The 18336-nt window shown below is 40.7% G+C and overlaps 1 protein-coding gene across 1 annotated transcript in view; it reads right to left on the bottom strand.

Annotated features, from left to right (window-relative positions):
• The window catches only part of lrp1bb (low density lipoprotein receptor-related protein 1Bb), a 319979-nt gene that overhangs the window by 263143 nt on the left and 38500 nt on the right, over nt 1–18336 (bottom strand). The window contains exon 3 of the mRNA XM_082969228.1: nt 15385–15522. Within this exon, the coding sequence (XP_082825354.1) occupies nt 15385–15522 (138 nt within the window). The remainder of the gene's footprint in view (nt 1–15384; nt 15523–18336) is intronic.

Genomic DNA, 18336 nt, shown 5'->3' with positions numbered 1-18336 from the left:
CTTATGACCGAAAAGAGCTTCTGGACATCAGAACAGAGATCACTCACCTCGGACCGGACAAAGATATTTCTTTAATGAGTTTGGCGCGAAGGATATACTGCTTTCCGGAGACCAGGCCCAAATCCCCTTCAATCGCGTGAAGAAAAGGTGGAGATACAGAAGGAGAAAGTCGGGGTGCCTTGTGAAGATTCAGAGGAAAGTGAGAAAATCGCCACTGCCATCGGTTCAATTGGCCAACATGCAATCACCGGAAAACAAACTCGATGATCTACGGTCAAGACTACCCTACCAACGGGACATTAAAAACGGTAATATCTTATGTTTCACTGAGTCGTTTTTTTAAAGGTGTTTGTGACCAACAGATGTGAAAACCACAGATTAGGGTCTAATCAATTTATTTCAAATTACTGATTTCCTTATAATATAATCAATTGTAACTCAGTAAAATCTTTGAAATTGTTGCATGTTGCATTTATATTTTTGTTCAGTGTACATATTTGTATTTTAGTGTTCGAGAAAGGTCTCTCTTGATCAAAACATTACATTTACGTTTACGTCATTTAGCAGACGCTCTTATCCAGAGCGACTTACAAATTGGTGCATTCACCTTATGATATCTGCCCCCACTGCTGTGAACGTCACACAGCTCTAGCTTGGCTTCCTGAGCTCGTTAGGGACTCACCTTTCATCTCATATTAATCTTGTCCATATGACAAATCGAAAGTGTGTTTTTGTTTAAAATCTATGAATTATTTTAGATTAACGTCTATAAATCGATCTCTGAATGTGCTATTGAAACCACTCTCTCCTGCTGCACTATGTTGTAAGGATTGCAGGCATGCCGTTTGTCAGTGGCTGTGACATATTGTTCAGCCAGGAGTTGATAGACAGTCGGAAGAGCGAATGAAATGGTAGGAGGATCATCCCAGCTTCAAGTGGTTTCAGATTTCCCATTCTACGTCACACAGGCTCTAAAAAATGTATTACAGTGTCAGTGGGAACCCGGACAATTGCTCAATGCAAGGCATTTCGATCTATTGTGTCCACAGATCGATTTGTAAGTGAAAATGTTGGTCGGAACCTGTACCAGAACCATGCAAGTCCCCTAAACATCTAAGAAGTATTAAAATGTAGGGTAACCATGGAAACAAGATTCATTGGTCAATTGTGTAATTCATCACATAGAAATCTATATTGGAGATACAGTATTTAACTTATGTTATATAGCATGGTTATTAGTGTGCATCACATTGACTATCCTGCAGGTAAAATCAATTCAATGTTAATTCAAATGAACATTATCATCTTATACTGAATATTTAACGTTGCACAAACATTTGGTTTTCTATGGAACAGTTAGAGAGAGTGAGGGTACATACAGTAATAACATCCTGATCTCAAAATGGTAACTCAAAATCCACTGAATTATATTTATCTACGCACAGATATAGCCATCATCCACCTGAAAACACAGTGACTGCGCTAACCTGGCTTTGAGTTAACCCCACAGGAGGCTACACAGATGGCCAGGCATGGCCTGCATAGTGATCACTGTGGCACTGGTTCCTGTGCCAACACAAACATGGCTGGCATTGCTTCACCACAAAGCTGCAAAAGGGGTAGGCCAGACTAACACCCCCCACCCCCGACCAGCCTCATGGGACCTGCGTGGCCTTTGTCTCCGGGAAGGCAGGCCCTTTACCCAGCCTCTCTGTTCCTTTACCCAGCCTCCCCCGTTAGCTCTCAAGGTCTCCAATTAATGTATGACCAAATTAAGATGCTGACCCAACACAGAAGCCAGGGCCGTTTCCAGCTTGGAGATGCTTTAATAAGCATGGCATGGCATTCGATCTCCCCTGTTCTCATATTAAAACACTAACCCATCCTGCTCTCTAATTACTGTGGGTGTCCTCTAAGTGGGTAGGCAGAGTAAGAGGGTCAAACATTCAAATGGACCAAAAGTTGGAGTACATTTTCTCCCCTGGTATGGGTACGGCCAGACAAGATTTTGATAACCCACTATGCAATTGTCTGTAGAAGAAAATAACTAAACTTTCTTGAAGCGATCTAAAAATTATCAAGTTGTTGAACTACACACTAGGAAATTGTATATAGAAGAGATAAACAATGTGTTTTATTGAAGCAATCTAAAAATGTATTCAAGTTATTCAAGTCACTTCAAGTGTGTCAGCTTTGATGTGACATAGAACTGTCCAGACCCAGACAGTGTAAATAGTTATAAAATTGAACCATACATGAACATGTTAGTTTGAAGACATGTAATCCCACAGCTCAGGAACAATGCTCATTTGTAATAGTAAATGTTGCTATTCCCTCAAAGCACAATTTGTCGAGAGTAATGATATGACTGACAATTTCTCACCAGACTGCGAATCAACAAAGTGCGATGCATCAAATATTGATTGTGAAAGCCTGTCATTGTTGATATGGTGTGTGTGTGTGTGTGTGTGTGTGTGTGTGTGTGTGTGTGTGTGTGTGTGTGTGTGCGCGCCTGGCAAGCAGCTAAACAAGCAAAACACAAAACAATATTCAAGAGTGAAACTTGTGTAACAACCAAACCTGTCAAAGAGTTGGGACTTAAAGTTTAGTATCTTGTGAGCTATGAGTTTACATTGTGAATACAAATCCACATCTACAGTCAAATAAACATGAATGACCTTATTCCTTTATCATATGCCTTCAAATGTGTTATTGCATCAAATCTACACTAACATGAAGCAGTATATTGAATATCTATAGTAAGTAAGTAAGCCTCAGATTTTTTTTATAACTGTGTAATTGACGATTATGGATAAAGACTCACTTGAAAATAAAATAACCGAATAGCTGATATAAGGAGAGGGGAGAGGAGGTGCAATTTTAAAACTTTGACTGAAGACTGGATGCTGGGGCATTGAGTCTGTTTCCACGGTAACATCTAGCACAGATTCAACCGCAAAAACCAGGGAGGTTTTTCAATGCTTTGCAAAGAAGGGCACCGATTGGTAGATTAAAAAAGCAGACGATGAATATCCCTTTGAGCATGGTGAAGTTATTAATTAGGCTTTGGAGGTATATCAATACTCCCATACACTACCAAGATACAGGTGTCCTTCCTAACTCAGTTGCCGGAGAGGAAGGAAACTGCTCAGGGATTTCACAATGAGGCCAATGGTGATTTTAAAACAGTTACAGAGTTTAATGGTTGTGATATAAGAAAACTGAGGATGGATCAACAACATTGTAGCTACTCCACAATACTAACCTAAATGGCAGAGTGAAAAGAAGAAACCCTGTACAGAATCGTTTTTTTCCCCAAAACACGCATCATGTTTGCAACAAGGTGCTTAAGTAAAACTGCAAAAAATGTGGCAAAGAAATGAACTTTTTGTCCTGAATACAATGTGTTATGTTTGGGGGAAAAATACAACAAAACACAACACTGAGTAACACTCTTGATATTTTCAAGCATTGTGGTGGGTGCATCATGTTATGGGTATGGTTGTTATCGACAAGGACTAGGGACTTTTTAGGATAAAAAGAAACGGAATACAGCACAGGCAAATCCTAGAAGAAAACCTGGTTCAGTCTGCTTTCCAACAGACACTGGGAGATTAATTAATCTTTCAGAAAGTCGATAACCTAAAACACAAGGCCAAATCTACACTGGAGTTGCTTACCAAGATGACACTGAATGTTCCTGAGCAATGATCAACAATCAACTTGACAGAGCTTGAATAATGGGCAAATACTGTACAATCCAGTTGTACAACGCTCTTAGAGACTTACCTAAGACGTCTCACAGCTGTAATTGCTGGCAATGGTGTTGTTTATACAAAGTATTGAATCAGGTGTGTTAATACTTATGTAAATTAGATATTTCTGTATTTTCAATACAATTGAAGTATTGTGTGTAGATGGGTGAGAAAAAAACATATATTAAATCAATTTCGAACTCAGGCTGTAACACAACAAAATGTGGAATAAGTCAAGGGATATTAATACTTTCTGAAGGCACTGTATCTTCTACCATTTATCATACAATTATTTATTATGGGTTCCAGAGCTGACCGAGAAGATTTAACAGCTGAAGTAAAAAAAAACATAATGCAACTCTTGACTTTGAAAAGTCTTGGAATGCTTTAGACAGATCAAAATCATTACTTCCATCAAAACGTTTAACTGAGTTTCATTACTTACGACATGTCGATTACCTACATGGACCACTCCACTACTGATAACTAGTGTAATATAAAGTGCAATCAAAATAAAATAAACCCTTGGTGACAACCCAATCTTACAAAATAGTCATATGAACTGTAATTCTATGAATGAAACAAGCCAACACTTTACCATAAAGTCATAGTAAGAGTATAAAACTGAGTTTATTTTATAAGCAACTTGCCCCTTTTTCTATAAATATATTCAATTTCATTAGACAACTATGAATTCAATAAATATGCTAATAGTTGCCTCTATAAGGATGGTTCGTTGGTAATATTCTATTTTTTAAGTTGCAAAGGAAGGAGGGAGGAAATTAGTTGTACTGTATTCATGGCTAGTCATTTGAGTAACGGGGACGTTGTCTCTTTTCACAGCCTCCCTCACCCCGGAGGACACTGTTTGTTTGTTTGTTTGAATTGTTAGTAATGAAAAGTTAATCAAGTGAGATAATTGAATGCTGTTGAAAGGCAGAGAGAGGGAGGGGAGAAGACTTGTGTGACATGGTTTTTCATTACACTGTTAGAGGGGATTTATCTATTAATAAATGTATCGTTTCTATAAAATAACGGAAGGAGAGAAAAAAGGTATGTAATTTGTATCACTTACAGCCTGTCTAGGCCCACTTATTTGGTGTCTACACAAGATGATGAAAAGAGTTTTATACCTATAGAAGAGGTGAACTGAAACACAATATATGCCTTGTTGTGAAGAGTCTGTGAGTGAGAGTGGCTCTCATCATTTAGACATTCTGTATAAGACTAGGCTTGGGCAGTATACCGTATATATCGTATACCGGGGTATTTGGAAATAACCATGGGATGGTCAATACCTACAGTCAAGTTTTGCAATACGCAGATTGCGTCCTTAATTTCACCTGTCACACTATTTTACATGATGAACCTTACCGTAGTTCCCCATAACAGTTGAGTCAGTCACGTGTTTGTTTGTAAAAAGCACAATGGGAGAAAGCGGGAGCAGGTGAGTCCAGCTATGTATTGACAGTGGTCACGTTTAATACTGAAAGTCAACGGTGTTTTTTTGCTTCAATAGAGTGATCAGGGATGTGCAACTATAGTTTTCCTTCACAGAAAATACATGATTGCAACACATTCAGCAGAAAATATCTTAATTTCCATCAGATGACAACAGAAGTGCAACGCTATGAGTAAATGAATTTGCAATGAAAAAGCAAGGTATTTTTGCATAAACATATTTTTATATTTCTAATGTTAATCATAGAAAGAATGTAGCCAACTACATTTCCTAATGTTTTGCTTAAAGTTAATCTTTCATTTTACTGAAGAAAAGTAGGCTGGCTACACCGAGGAAAGTACCGGAGAAAAGAAGCTACACATCAGTCAGAGCGCTGTCTGCTGATAGAATGCCTGTTTGTGAATTCTCATCCAAGTGCAACTGAAGCACAAAATGAGTCGGATGCCAATCAGAAATTACAAGAAGCATTTTAGACCTGCGTTTACAAAATGCAGCAAGATATTTCTTATGCGTTTTATATTTTTTTCTGCGTGAAAAATGCAGAATTTTGCAATTAATAAGGTGATGGTCATCATCTACTGCAGTGTTCGCTTTCTGACATGTTTGAGAAGTCAAAAACCTTTTGGATTATTTATCTGTACAGCTTCCACCACTTGATTTCCATGCGTTTTTTCTCCTCTCCGTTCTCAGCCTGTCTGCTCCTCCCCTCTCTTCTCGGAGCAGAGCAGGCAGGCCTGTTGCCCTTGCAACTCCTGACTCCACACAGACAGATCATGTACACATGCTGCTTCAGAGCACGTACGGTTCTTCCTTCAGACAAGTATGTGTCAAAACTTTGTTAATTTGCACAACGTCTCTCATTCACATTCGCTTGTAAATGTCCCAACTCACCAAAAATGACATTAGGTAGCTCCTACCTATATATGTATAACTTTTTGAGCTGGATTGCCTGTCTATGCAAATTGTTTATTTTAATTAGCATATTTAGCTAGCAGCCAATGGAAATTCGCTATTACTTGTCCTAACTTTGTTAGCATTCTGGTACTAGATGCCCAATGGGCTTGTTTGCGTTTCTTTGGCGCCCCTTTGTGTACTAAGATGGTAATACCATATATCCTGGGATGAGAGAAGAACGGTATGACGATATGAACATCTGGATACTGCCCAAACCCTATAAGACTAAAGACTAAAACTTCAGGATAGGGGAATGTTATGAAATGTATTAGAAAGAGACTGAACATTTCAACATTTATCTAACAAGGCTGAGCAGTGCAGACAGACAGACAGATTTTGACAGGTGGCAGTTTGACATGAGAAATCAGCAGCGTAGTGTTTCTTTTAGGATAAAAGCACAGTTTACCCCCACACTCCAGAGAGAAGTCCATATTCTGTGGCTCAAACGGAGATGCGCCTGTCAAAACAGTGCTGTGTTTAAGGCAGCAGGCAGCTACACCTCATCACTGTAATGTTTTAAGGCATCTGGAGTCTTATTATTACAGTCGTATTTCTGTTACAAGAGACCAGTCAGGATGTTTCCATAAATGTGACTGGTTCAGGAGAACATTGGACGTCCAATGAAATCTGTTCAGGTTCAGTGGTAATTATTAGAGCTCTCATCAGTCTGTATGGTATGCCTCTCTCATTTGCTTTGTACAGTACTACAAGCATACTGTACCTTAACATCACAATTATTTACATTTCTTCAGAGCCAATAATGTCTGTACAGTTTCCTCGAGCCAAAGACTGTATAAAGAAGCCTCGAACCCCCAGCAAAGTAGATATAGTTCGCTTTCAAAACTTTTAAAATCTTGACTAGAGAGAGACTCAATGAATACAGCAAAGAGCTGCTGTTCTTCTGAGTAAGTTTGTTTAATTAGTTATTCAGCACTGTAAACACTTTGTTCAACACTTGTATAATCCATAAAATGCACGTTCTCTCTACTTCCACTAATGCTACAAACAGCACTGCCGCTGCAGTGAATGAGTATAGCAAAGTGTTTTCCGATAGGCTTGCGTTGTTATTATTAGCGGCTTGTGACTTGTTTAAAATCGAGGAATATTTCACTTTCTCTGGTCATAGGAGTAACAACATTAATTGGTGCATGAGGCAGCAATAATGCAGTGCGACTTGAGTTTCGCCATGAAATCAAATCAAATGTATTTATAACGCTCTTTGTACATCAGCAGATGTCACAAATTGCTTATACAGAAACCCAGCCTAAAACCCCATCAGCTGGAAGGCTGTCAAATAAAATTGTATATGTCACATGCGCCGAACACAACAAGTGTAGACTTTCTCGTGAAACGCTTACTTACGAGCTCTTTCCTAACAATTCTGTAAGAAAATTAACAATTAAATAAAAATAAAATAGTAACACAATAAAATAACTATATCGAGGCTATATACAAGGAGTACCGGTACATGTAGGTAGAGGTTGAACAGTCTGTAGCACCAAGTCTGCGTAGCCATTTAATTAACTGTTCAGCAGTCTTATGGCTTTTCAGGAGCTGTTCAGGAGCCATTTGGTCCCAGACTTGGTTCTATGGTACCGCTTGCAGTGCGGTAGCAGAGAGAGCAGACTGTGACTTGGGTTGCTGGAGGCTTTGATGTTTAGGGCCTTCCTCTGACACCAAAAGTCCTGGATGACAGGGAGCACAGCCCCAGTGATGTACTGGGTCGTACGCACTACCCTCTGTAGCGCCTTGCGGTCGGATGTAAAGCAATTGCCATACCAAGCTTCTATATCTGCATTGCTTGCTGTTTGGGGTTTTAGGCTGGGTTTCTGTATAAGCAGTTTGTGACATCTGTTGATGTAAAAAGGGCTTTATAAATACATTTAGTGACGTTGAGGAAGAGGTTGCCAGGTCTGACCTCCTCCCTGTAGGCTCTCTCATCATTGTTGAGGATCAGACCTAGTACCTTTGTGTCATTAACTTAGTGATGGTGTTGGAGTCGTGTGTGGTCACGCAGTCATGGATGAACAGAGAGTACAGGAGGGGGCTAAGCACGCACCCCTGAGGGGCCCCTGTGTTGAGAGTCAGCGTGGGGGATGTGTTGTTGCTTATCCTCACCACCTGGGGGCGGCCCATCAAAGTCCTGTATCCATTTGCAGGGGGAGGTGTTAAATCCCAGGGTCTTTAACTTAGTAATTGTTGTAGTCAATGAACAGCACTCTCACGTATGTGTTTATTTTATCCAGGTGGGAAAGAGCAGTGTGGAGTACAATAGACATTGCCTCATCTGTGGATCTGTTGGTGTGGTATGCGAATTGAAGTGGGTACAGGGTGTCTGGCATGATGGTGTTGATGTGAGCCATGACCAACCTTTCAAGGCATTTCATGGCTACAGATGTGAGTGCTAAGCGGCGAAAGTTATTTGGACAGGTTACCTTTGTGTTCCTGGGTACGGAGACTATGGTGGTCTGCTTGAAACAAGTGGGTATTACAGACTGGGTCAGGGAGGTTGAAAATGTCAAAGAAGACACTTGCTTGATGGTCAACGCATGCTCTGAGTACGCGTCTTGGTAATCAATCTGGTCCTGCGGCCTTGTGAATTTTAACCTGTTTAATAACCTCTCTAGGGTAGAGGGCAGTATTTTCACGGCCGGATGAAAAACATACCCAAATTAAACGGCCTACTACTCGGGCACAGGAACTAGAATATGCATATTATTAGTAGATTTTGATAGAAAACACTCAAGTTTCTAAAACTGTTTGAATGATGTCTGTGAGTATAACAGAACTCATATGGCAGGCAAAAACCTGAGAAAAATCTAACCCGGAAGTGAGAATTCTGGTGCTTGTAGTCCTTTCAAGTCATTGCCTATCGAACACGCAGGGACTTAGGGTTCATTTTGCACTTCCTAAGGCTTCCACTAGATGTCACCAGTCTTTAGAAAGTTATTTGAGGCGTCTATGATGAACAGAGAGCGAACAAGAAGGTGGGGAAGTTGGTGACCCAGGGAAGGACATCAGTTCATTGGCGCGCATTCACGTGAGAGGTAGCTGTGTTCCAAAACGTTTTTCAAGACAATGGAATCGTCCGGTTGGAATATTATTGAAGTTCTAAGTGATAAAGGCCCTAAAGATTGACGCTATACAACGTTTGACATGTTTGAACGAATGTTAATATAACTTTTTTTTACTTTTCGTCGTGACATTTTTCGCGAGCTTCCTTCACTTGGAGTAGCTTACTGAACGCGCTAACAACAAGGTGCGATTTGGATATAAATTATGGACTTTATCGAACAAAGCAACATTTATTGTGGCCCTGGGATTCCTGGAAGTGCCTTCTGATGAAGATCATCAAAGGTAAGTGAATATTTCTAATGCTATTTATGATTTTAGATGACTCCAAAATGGCGGGTATCTGTATTGCCTAGCGTATTTTTCTGAGCGCAGTACTCAGATTATTGCAAAGTGTGCTTTCCTCGTGAAGCTTTTTTGAAATCTGTCAAAGCGTTTGCATAAAGGAGATGTTCATCTATAATTCTTTGAATAACAGTTTAATATTTTATCAACGTTTATGGTGAGTATTTTTGTAAATTGTTGTGCTGATTCACCGGCAGTATTGGAGGCAAAATATTTTCTGAACATCACGCACCAATGTAAAATGGGGTTTATGGATATAAATATGAACTTTATCGAACAAAAAATGCATGTATTGTGTAACATGATGTCCTAGGAGTGTCATCTGATGAAGATCGTCAAAGGTTAGTGCATAACTTTAGCTGGTTTTCTGGTTTTTGTGACGCATGTCCTTGCTAGGAAAATGGCTGTGTGCTTTTTCTTGTGTTGGAACTGTCCTAACATAATCTAACTTTATGCTTTCGCCATAAAGCCTTTTTGAAATCGGACAATGTGGTTACATTAACCTCTCTAGGCTAGGCGGGACGAGTTCGTCCCACCTACGTAACAGCCACTGCCAGCCTGTGGCGCGATTTTCAAAACCTTAAAAATCCTATTACTTCAATTTCTCAAACATATGACTATTTTACAGCCATTTAAAGACAAGACTCTCGTTAATCTAACCACACTGTCCGATTTAAAAAAGGCTTTACAACGAAAGCAAAACATTAGATTATGTCAGCAGAGTACCAAGCCAGAAATAATCAGACACCCATTTTTCAAGCTAGCATATAATGTCACCAAAACCCAGAAGACAGCTAAATGCAGCACTCACCTTTGATGATCTTCATCAGATGACAACCCTAGGACATTATGTTATACAATACATGCATGTTTTGTTCAATCAAGTTCATATTTATATCAAAAACCAGCTTTTTACATTAGCATGTGACGTTCAGAACTAGCATACCCCCCGCAAACTTCCGGGGAATTCGCTAACATTTTACTAAATTACTCACGATAAACGTTCACAAAAAGCACAACAATTATTTTAAGAATTATAGATACAGACCTCCTCTATGCACTCGATATGTCCGATTTTAAAATAGCTTTTTGGTGAAAGCACATTTTGCAATATTCTAAGTACATAGCCCAGGCATCACGGGCTCGCTATTTAGACACCCGGCAAGTTTAGCACTCACCATAATCATATTTACTATTATAAAAGTTTGATTACCTTTTGTTGTCTTCGTCAGAATGCACACCCAGGACTGCTACTTCAATAACAAATAATCCAAAATAATCCATCGTTATATCCGAATAGCGGCGTTTTGTTCGTGCGTTCCAGACACTATCCGAAATAGTAAAGAAGTGTCGCGCGCATGGCGCAATTCGTGACAATAAAATTCTAAATATTCCATTACCGTACTTCGAAGCATGTCAACCGCTGTTTAAAATCAATTTTTACGACATTTTTCTCGTAGAAAAGCGATAATATTCCGACAGGGAATCTCCTTTTCGGCAAACAGAGGAAAAAATCCCAAAGACGGGGGCGGTCGGGGTCACGCGCATAAGCCCAGTGTCCCTTGATCGGCCACTTGAGAAAGGCGATAATGTGTTTCAGCCTGGGGCTGGAATGACGACATTCTGGTTTTTCCCGGGCTCTGAGCGCCTATGGACGACGTGGGAAGTGTCACGTTAGAGCAGAGATCCTTAGTAAATGATAGAGATGGAAAAGAAGTTCAAGAAATGGTCAGACAGGCCACTTCCTGTAAAGGAATCTCTCAGGTTTTGACCTGCCATTTGAGTTCTGTTATACTCACAGACACCATTCAAACAGTTTTAGAAAATGTAGGGTGTTTTCTATCCATATGTAATAAGTATATGCATATTCTAGTTACTGGGTAGGAGTGGTAACCAGATTAAATCGGGTATGTTTTTTATCCAGCCGTGTCAATACTGCCCCCTAGCCCTAACAGGTTAAGGACACGTGTACCTTTAAAATGGTGTAAAATAGTCCTTTGTTTGACATTTTGTGGTTTTGAATTTGGCGCTCAGATTTTTCACTGGCTGTTGAATAGTGTGAACCATGGGTGAGCGTCCCACCTGCCCAAGAGAGGTTAAAGGTCTTACTAACATCGGCTACGGAGAGCGTGATCACACAGTCGTCCAGAACAGCTGGTGCTCTCATGCATGGTTCAGCGTTGCTTGCCTCAAAGCGAGCATAGAAGGCATTTAGTTTGTCTGGTAGGCTCGCCTCACTGGGCAGCTCATGGCTGGGTTTCCCTTTGTAATCCGTGATAGTTTGCAATCCCTGCCACAAACGATGAGCATCAGAGCTGGTGTAGTAGGATTCGATCTTAGTCCTGTATTGACACTTTGGTTGTTTGATGGTTTGCCAGAGGGCTAGCAGGATTTCTTATAAGTGTCCGGATTTATGTCCCACTCATTGAAAGCGGCAACTCTAGCCTTTAGCTCGGTGCAGATGTTGACTGCAATCCATGGTTTCTCGTTAGGATGTTTGTATGGTCACTGTGTGGACTACAGTGCATTCGGAAAGTATTCAGACGCCTAGATTTTTTCCACATGTTATTACGTTACAGCCTTATTCTAAAAGGTATTAAATCGTTTTTTTATAAAACTACACACAATACACCATAATGACAAAGCAAAAACAGGTGTTTAGACAGTACTTTGTTGAAGTACATTTGGCAGCGATTACAGCCTTGAGTCTTCTTGGGTATGGCACTACAAGCTTGGCACACCTAATTTGGGAAGTTTCTCCCAGTTCTCTCTGCAAATCCTCTCAAGCTCTGTCAGTTTGGATGGGGAGCGTCGCTACACAGCTATTTTCAGGTCTCTCCGGAGATGTTCAAATGGGTTCAAGTCCGGGCTCTGGCTGGGCCACTCAAGGACATTCAGAGACTTGTCCTGAAGCCACTCCTGCATTGTCGTAGCTGTGTGCTTTGGGTTGTTGTCCTATTGCAAGGTGAACCTTCGCTCCGGTCTGAGGTCCTGAGTGCTCTGGAGCAGGTTTTCATCAAGTATCTCTCTGTACTTTGCTGCATTAATCTTTCCATTGATCCTGACTAGTCTCCCTGTCCCTGACGCTGAAAAACATCCCCACAGCATGATGCTGCCGCCACCATGCTTCACCGTAAGGATGGTGCAACGTTTCCTCCAGATGTGACGCTTGGCATTCAGGCCACTGACTAGTTAAAACTTTACAAGTATCTCATTTAGAAGGCCAACATCACATTACATCATTTCACAAATAGTTTAATCTTTACTCATTAATTTTATACAACAATTAGATGTAAATCTGATCACTGTGAAGTATACACACACAGAGGCACAGTTATGGAGTTCTCCTGTCCTTCCCTGATGTCACAGAATAAAACAACTTTGACAGGATTGGTCTTTAATTACCTACGGACCATTCCCTCATTCTCAAAAAATATAAATATTGTTTAGTTCTCCCATTTTGTGGATTAGGAATTTTGGCGAGAGAAGCTCTTTGTTCTGGGAGACTCTCTCCCTCAATACTGCATGGCAGTTTCTACCCGGTATTTATGACCTGAGGTAATAAAACCTGGGTTAGGAGAGAGAGGGGGGGGCACAATCTACACCCAGAATGGTCCACGTCATGACACCCTGGAACGGGTAGCTCCATAGAAAAAAGCTGGCTTGATAAAAACTATTTTTAGAGGGAGAGAAACCAAAAGCCCACTGTCGCCTCAGGGGTGTCCCAGTTGCGGCCGGCACTGGTATCGAACCAGCATCTGTAGCAACTTAGTTTGCACTGTGATGCAGTGTCTTAGACCGCTGCGCCACTCGGGAGGCCCCATTCACACATTTTTTAATGCTGTTCAATTGCCTTGCACAAAGTATTAAAATACAGAGAGGTGTTGGCAAGAGTCTTTCGTCCTGCTAAAAGCCCGTAATAGCCCACAAATTATCTCTAAATCCCGCAGCATAATCTCAAAATGTTTAGTTGAGCAACCACTGTAAGTGTGTGAAGTATGCTGTTGTGATATTGTGGTTACAGTATGTGTATACTGTATGTGCAGTATATGAGTACAGTTGCCAGTTTGCTCTATGTTCCCGCCACTGCACCTGTAGACTTCAGGAAGGTTAGTTATCTCAAGCTATTTTACAGACCATACTAAGCAAACAGAGCCATGTGGCTCAGTGGAAAAAGTTCATCATGGCATGCAGTCCTGTGAAAAGGAGTTCCAGCGTGCACTGCCCCGAGTGGAGTATGTGATTAAAAATAAACACATTTTCTGAAGGTGAGAGAGAAGGGTTTAGTGCTTTTCCATATGGGTACCTTGGTATTATGCCCTCCTGGGATTTAGCCATGTATATTCATAAGAGAAGAAAGGGAGGAGGTGGTAGCAGGAAAAGTTTTGTCATAGACCCAGCTGGTTCTCTCTCTAACTTCTCTTAGTGACCTCAATTCCTCCTCCGTTTGGTCTACCTCCCATCGAGCCTGCTCTGCTCTCAGTGCTCTCTATGTGCATAATGGTGAAGTAGAACATATGTGTCCCAACCTGAGCTGAGCCCAACAGGTCACTGCCACTCCCACTCCCACTCCAGCCAAATGAGATGCGTTTGTAATATTCCATCCCATGGAATCACTAAAAAGGCCACAAATCAGATATACTTCCACAGTCAATCCCTGCAGGGTGCCAGATATGAGTAACTTGAGGAGGAGTATGACAGTTAAAACAAGAGCAAGTACAACTGTTACAATTATTGAAAGATTTTTTTGTTCGTACATTTTTTTAACAGGGCTTCAAACAACTTCTTAGTGAATGGATTAGGTAAACGCTGGTTGACAGGACATGTCTAGAATGCACTATTGCATTAAGGCCTGCATGGAGTTTAGATCTCACAGGCCAATGACAGCCCTGTAGCTGTCTATAGGCTATAGACAGTACATCAGTTAAACTGCACACTCAACAAATACTGTATGAAATCACTTTGGGAGGTAATAGTCATTCAAAAATCATACATTTTAAGAGGGTTTTAGAAAACAAATACACTTACGCAGTTGCTCTATTACAATGTCAACCACTTTGAGATCAATATTAATGCAATTCCTTTCCTTTGTCTTACTCTCCGCCAACACACCAAGCCAATTCATCAGACCGAGCAGAACATTATATTGAACAGAACAGCCAATGAAATGTCCAGTGGCATCCCAGTGAATGGGATGCGTTTTGACTGTTTTCAGCATTTCCTTGAATCAAAAGCCAAGATCATTACCTTGAATCGACACACAGTGTGACTTGAATGTCTTCCAGGTCAAAAAAGGTCACAGTATTGTCCGAACCGGCCAAGCTAACTGCAGCTAACGGGTACTTAATCAGCACTGCCCGGTGGGTGGGCTTTGCCAGTATCCCAGTAAGCCAGGTGTCTATAGCAGCTTGGTGTTGCGGCTTTAGAATGTTGTGAGCAACAACAGCCTGTGTACAACACAACACTTGGTGCTAGTGACCTGCTGGGCCAGCCAATCACTGGCTCTGTTACTGACAACCTACCTGGGTGATAGGAAGTAACCTTGGCACGCTCACAGTGTTTGACTAGAGAGGGCAAATTATAAAAGACCAGCTGCACTACCAAAATTAAACCATACCACACTAGAAAGGGAAACTGGTCTAATGCACTAATATAGTAATAAGATAAGAGTTTATTATTGCTAAAAGATATACTGCTGTCTAAAAATAACTATACCACATGCTACCCTAATACCAGTGTTGTTAATGTGGTCCATTCAGTGTTCATGGACGTGAATGAGATACAACCAGCTCTTACCTCTACAGTGAACTCCTTCATCAAAGCCATCCTCACAGTCTATGGCTCCGTTGCAGAGCTTGTTGAAGTGAATGCACTTCCTCGTCCCTATGCACTGTATGTGATTCAGGGGACATCTCACCACCATGTCCCACGCACCTGGAACAGAGAAGACAATCACTGTTAGCAAGCCCTGTATGGTATGATGTCATAATAGTCTATGTTCATTAGTAATGGGGGGAAAATCCTATACTGTACAGTTACATATCGCAATCAAATTTAGGGATATTTAACTTTTTTTTTTCACTGTAGATAGCATTAGCTAGAGCTAGTCGGCGCTACCTGCACCAAAACTCTTGTATTTTTCATCCTATAGCTTGTTATCCTAGCTATAAATAGTGAGCTTGTTCTCCTAGCTATAAAAAGTGAGCCAACATGTTTTCAGCACTTATTTCCATGACTGATCAAAACTTGTTTTCTCATGCTCTCTCTTGTCTCTCTGCAGCAGACATAGTGAGCAATATGTTTGTAACATCAAATCGCAATATAATTGCAGTATCAAATCGCAATACATATAAATTCGTAACAATCGTGGTACATCTTGTATCGTGATGTCCCTGGCAATTCCCAGCTCTAATGTTCATTACCTAATTCTAGGTGTTAGATTCTAAGGAACACCCAAAGGTGATTAACTGAATTGCCATATTGTGCATTTGATAATAAACCCTCAGAATGCACAGTTGAAACCTTGAGCTATGAGCAGACAATCAACAATAAATTACACAACACTAATCACTATACCTAATTACTCATAAAAGCATTTATTTTTATGATCATTGTTTGGAGACATTTTATTTTCATACTCTATAATCTTTTCCCACAGTGCTGTTCCTCTACAGAAAACATGATTACCATTCACAGAAGCACATCAGAGTAAAATATATAGGAGGCATATGCAAATTCTGTTTACACTTGACGGCATTGTTCTTTATACACAACAGATGTTCAGTGAGCTACAATGGGAAAGCCACGCTCCTGAACCACACACGGAAACCTATAATAGAGTGTAACCACGGGAGTGCAAGCACACACACACACACAGAGCAGAGAGGAAACAGCTGTTTAAGGATTCATGAGGCATATAGGTGACCCTCATCTGCGTGGCAGCAGCCCACCAGAGTACATAAAATACATCTGACCCAAGCAGCCAGCATTGTAAATGTGTCACATTGCACCTTAACTGCATTGGTATCAATTACCATAACGGCAACACTAGCCACTTAACAAGGAGATTTATTGTTACACGAGACAGGATCTCTTACAGATCCCCAGAGTTCCTCCATGTAGCTCTATACGAACTCATATCCAACCAAGAGCACTTGAACCATCCTCGCTGAGCCATTACTTCTTCACAGCTTTCATTTATACTTCATACGGCAGGATGATGCCACAATTATGGTGGCCATTACAAAAGGGTCTGTCATTCCCAAGAGATTTAAAGAATAGGTTTGTCGGCGCAATAGAAGTGAAACCATAATGATTCCCTGTAACCATGCCATGGTCTCTACTCTCAGGTCTGCATTATTACATGTAATGCATATGAGATATTTTTAAGTCTCTTATGTCTTAGACACCTCACCGCAGCCCTAAGGATATGCTAGATTTAGGGAAAGTCAAATATAAGTGACCCTTTCATACATGAGCAAAATGGCAGCCAAATCAACTGGGCTCTTTTCACATTGTTCCTCTGAGACCTGAGTGTTAAATCCTATTCGTTTCGGAATGAAGCCAACATTGTACACAATAGGTTGCACTCTTTGCCCTAGTATTATTATACTAGGAGAGGAGTCACCTAACGCTTCAACCAACATGAGAAAAAGAGATGCAGCAAAAATCACAAGAACATTTGAAGAGGAAAAGGTGTGACCAGTTCCAGTATATTCACTTGAAAAATGCTTTTCAAAGTAAATACCATAGAGGGAAAATTGACGCTCTCTGCTCATCCACAGAGCCATTTACTTAATGCATCCAAATAATTTACAAACACATTATATTGTTACTGCATCCACAGAATCTATTTACGGTAGTTAACAAAAGAATGTTTAGGTCTCTGATAACATGTCCCAATTCTCTTACTGCATGTGCACTGATCTAATGCAATGAGAGAAAGGCATGAATATTCATTGATTCTGATCCACCATACAGGAACACACAGATGGTCTCTCTACAGTCGAGAGAGGATGACAATCACTCTACTTAGCCCAGCGCAAAACTACCAACCACATTCTGCTCATTATGGTGCTGTAGGGTCTGTGGAAAAGTTAACAAAAATTATATTTCAACACATCAAACAGCCAGGGACTATAAAGTTTAGATAATTAGGTATGGCATGTCTTCAGTGGGTAGATAGATGCCAAATGCAGGGAACTGTAGCTCCTGTAACTGATGTCTTTGTTTACCAAGTCGTGATATTTAAGTCTCTCCAATTACTGTAGATCAGAGTGGCACATCTCCAGCCTCACAATAATTGATTAATAAATTAATCAGGTCCAGACATAGCCAGGGGAAGATGTTTTGAGTTGGGGGTGCTGGGGGGGGGGGGGGGGGGGGGGCATAGTGGAATACAGTTGAGCAGACATGTTTTTAGGATTTCAACCCAAAAAATGTCATGCAATTCGATGTCATTTACATGATAGAAGACATGAGCAGAATATTTTTTTTATACCACACAACTGGCAAAATGCAGGTAGGGTGACCACATTTAAAATACCAAAATGCTGGACTACAGGATGATTTTGCGGGACATTAGTGGGACAGTGTAGCCTACATGGAAGAAAGAAAAAAAAAATCCCCAAACACACACACACAAATCTCCCTACCGCTCATGGTGTAGTACACATTTTGTAGGTGCTGGAGAGGAATGACGTCATTATGTCTCAACGTTTGTATCGACATACGTAGACTATTGAATAT

Source organism: Salmo salar, chromosome 25 (assembly GCF_965601325.2).
Source record: "Salmo salar chromosome 25, fSalSal1, whole genome shotgun sequence".
Taxonomy (NCBI): domain Eukaryota; kingdom Metazoa; phylum Chordata; class Actinopteri; order Salmoniformes; family Salmonidae; genus Salmo; species Salmo salar.
This window is presented reverse-complemented; position numbering and strand designations above follow the sequence as displayed.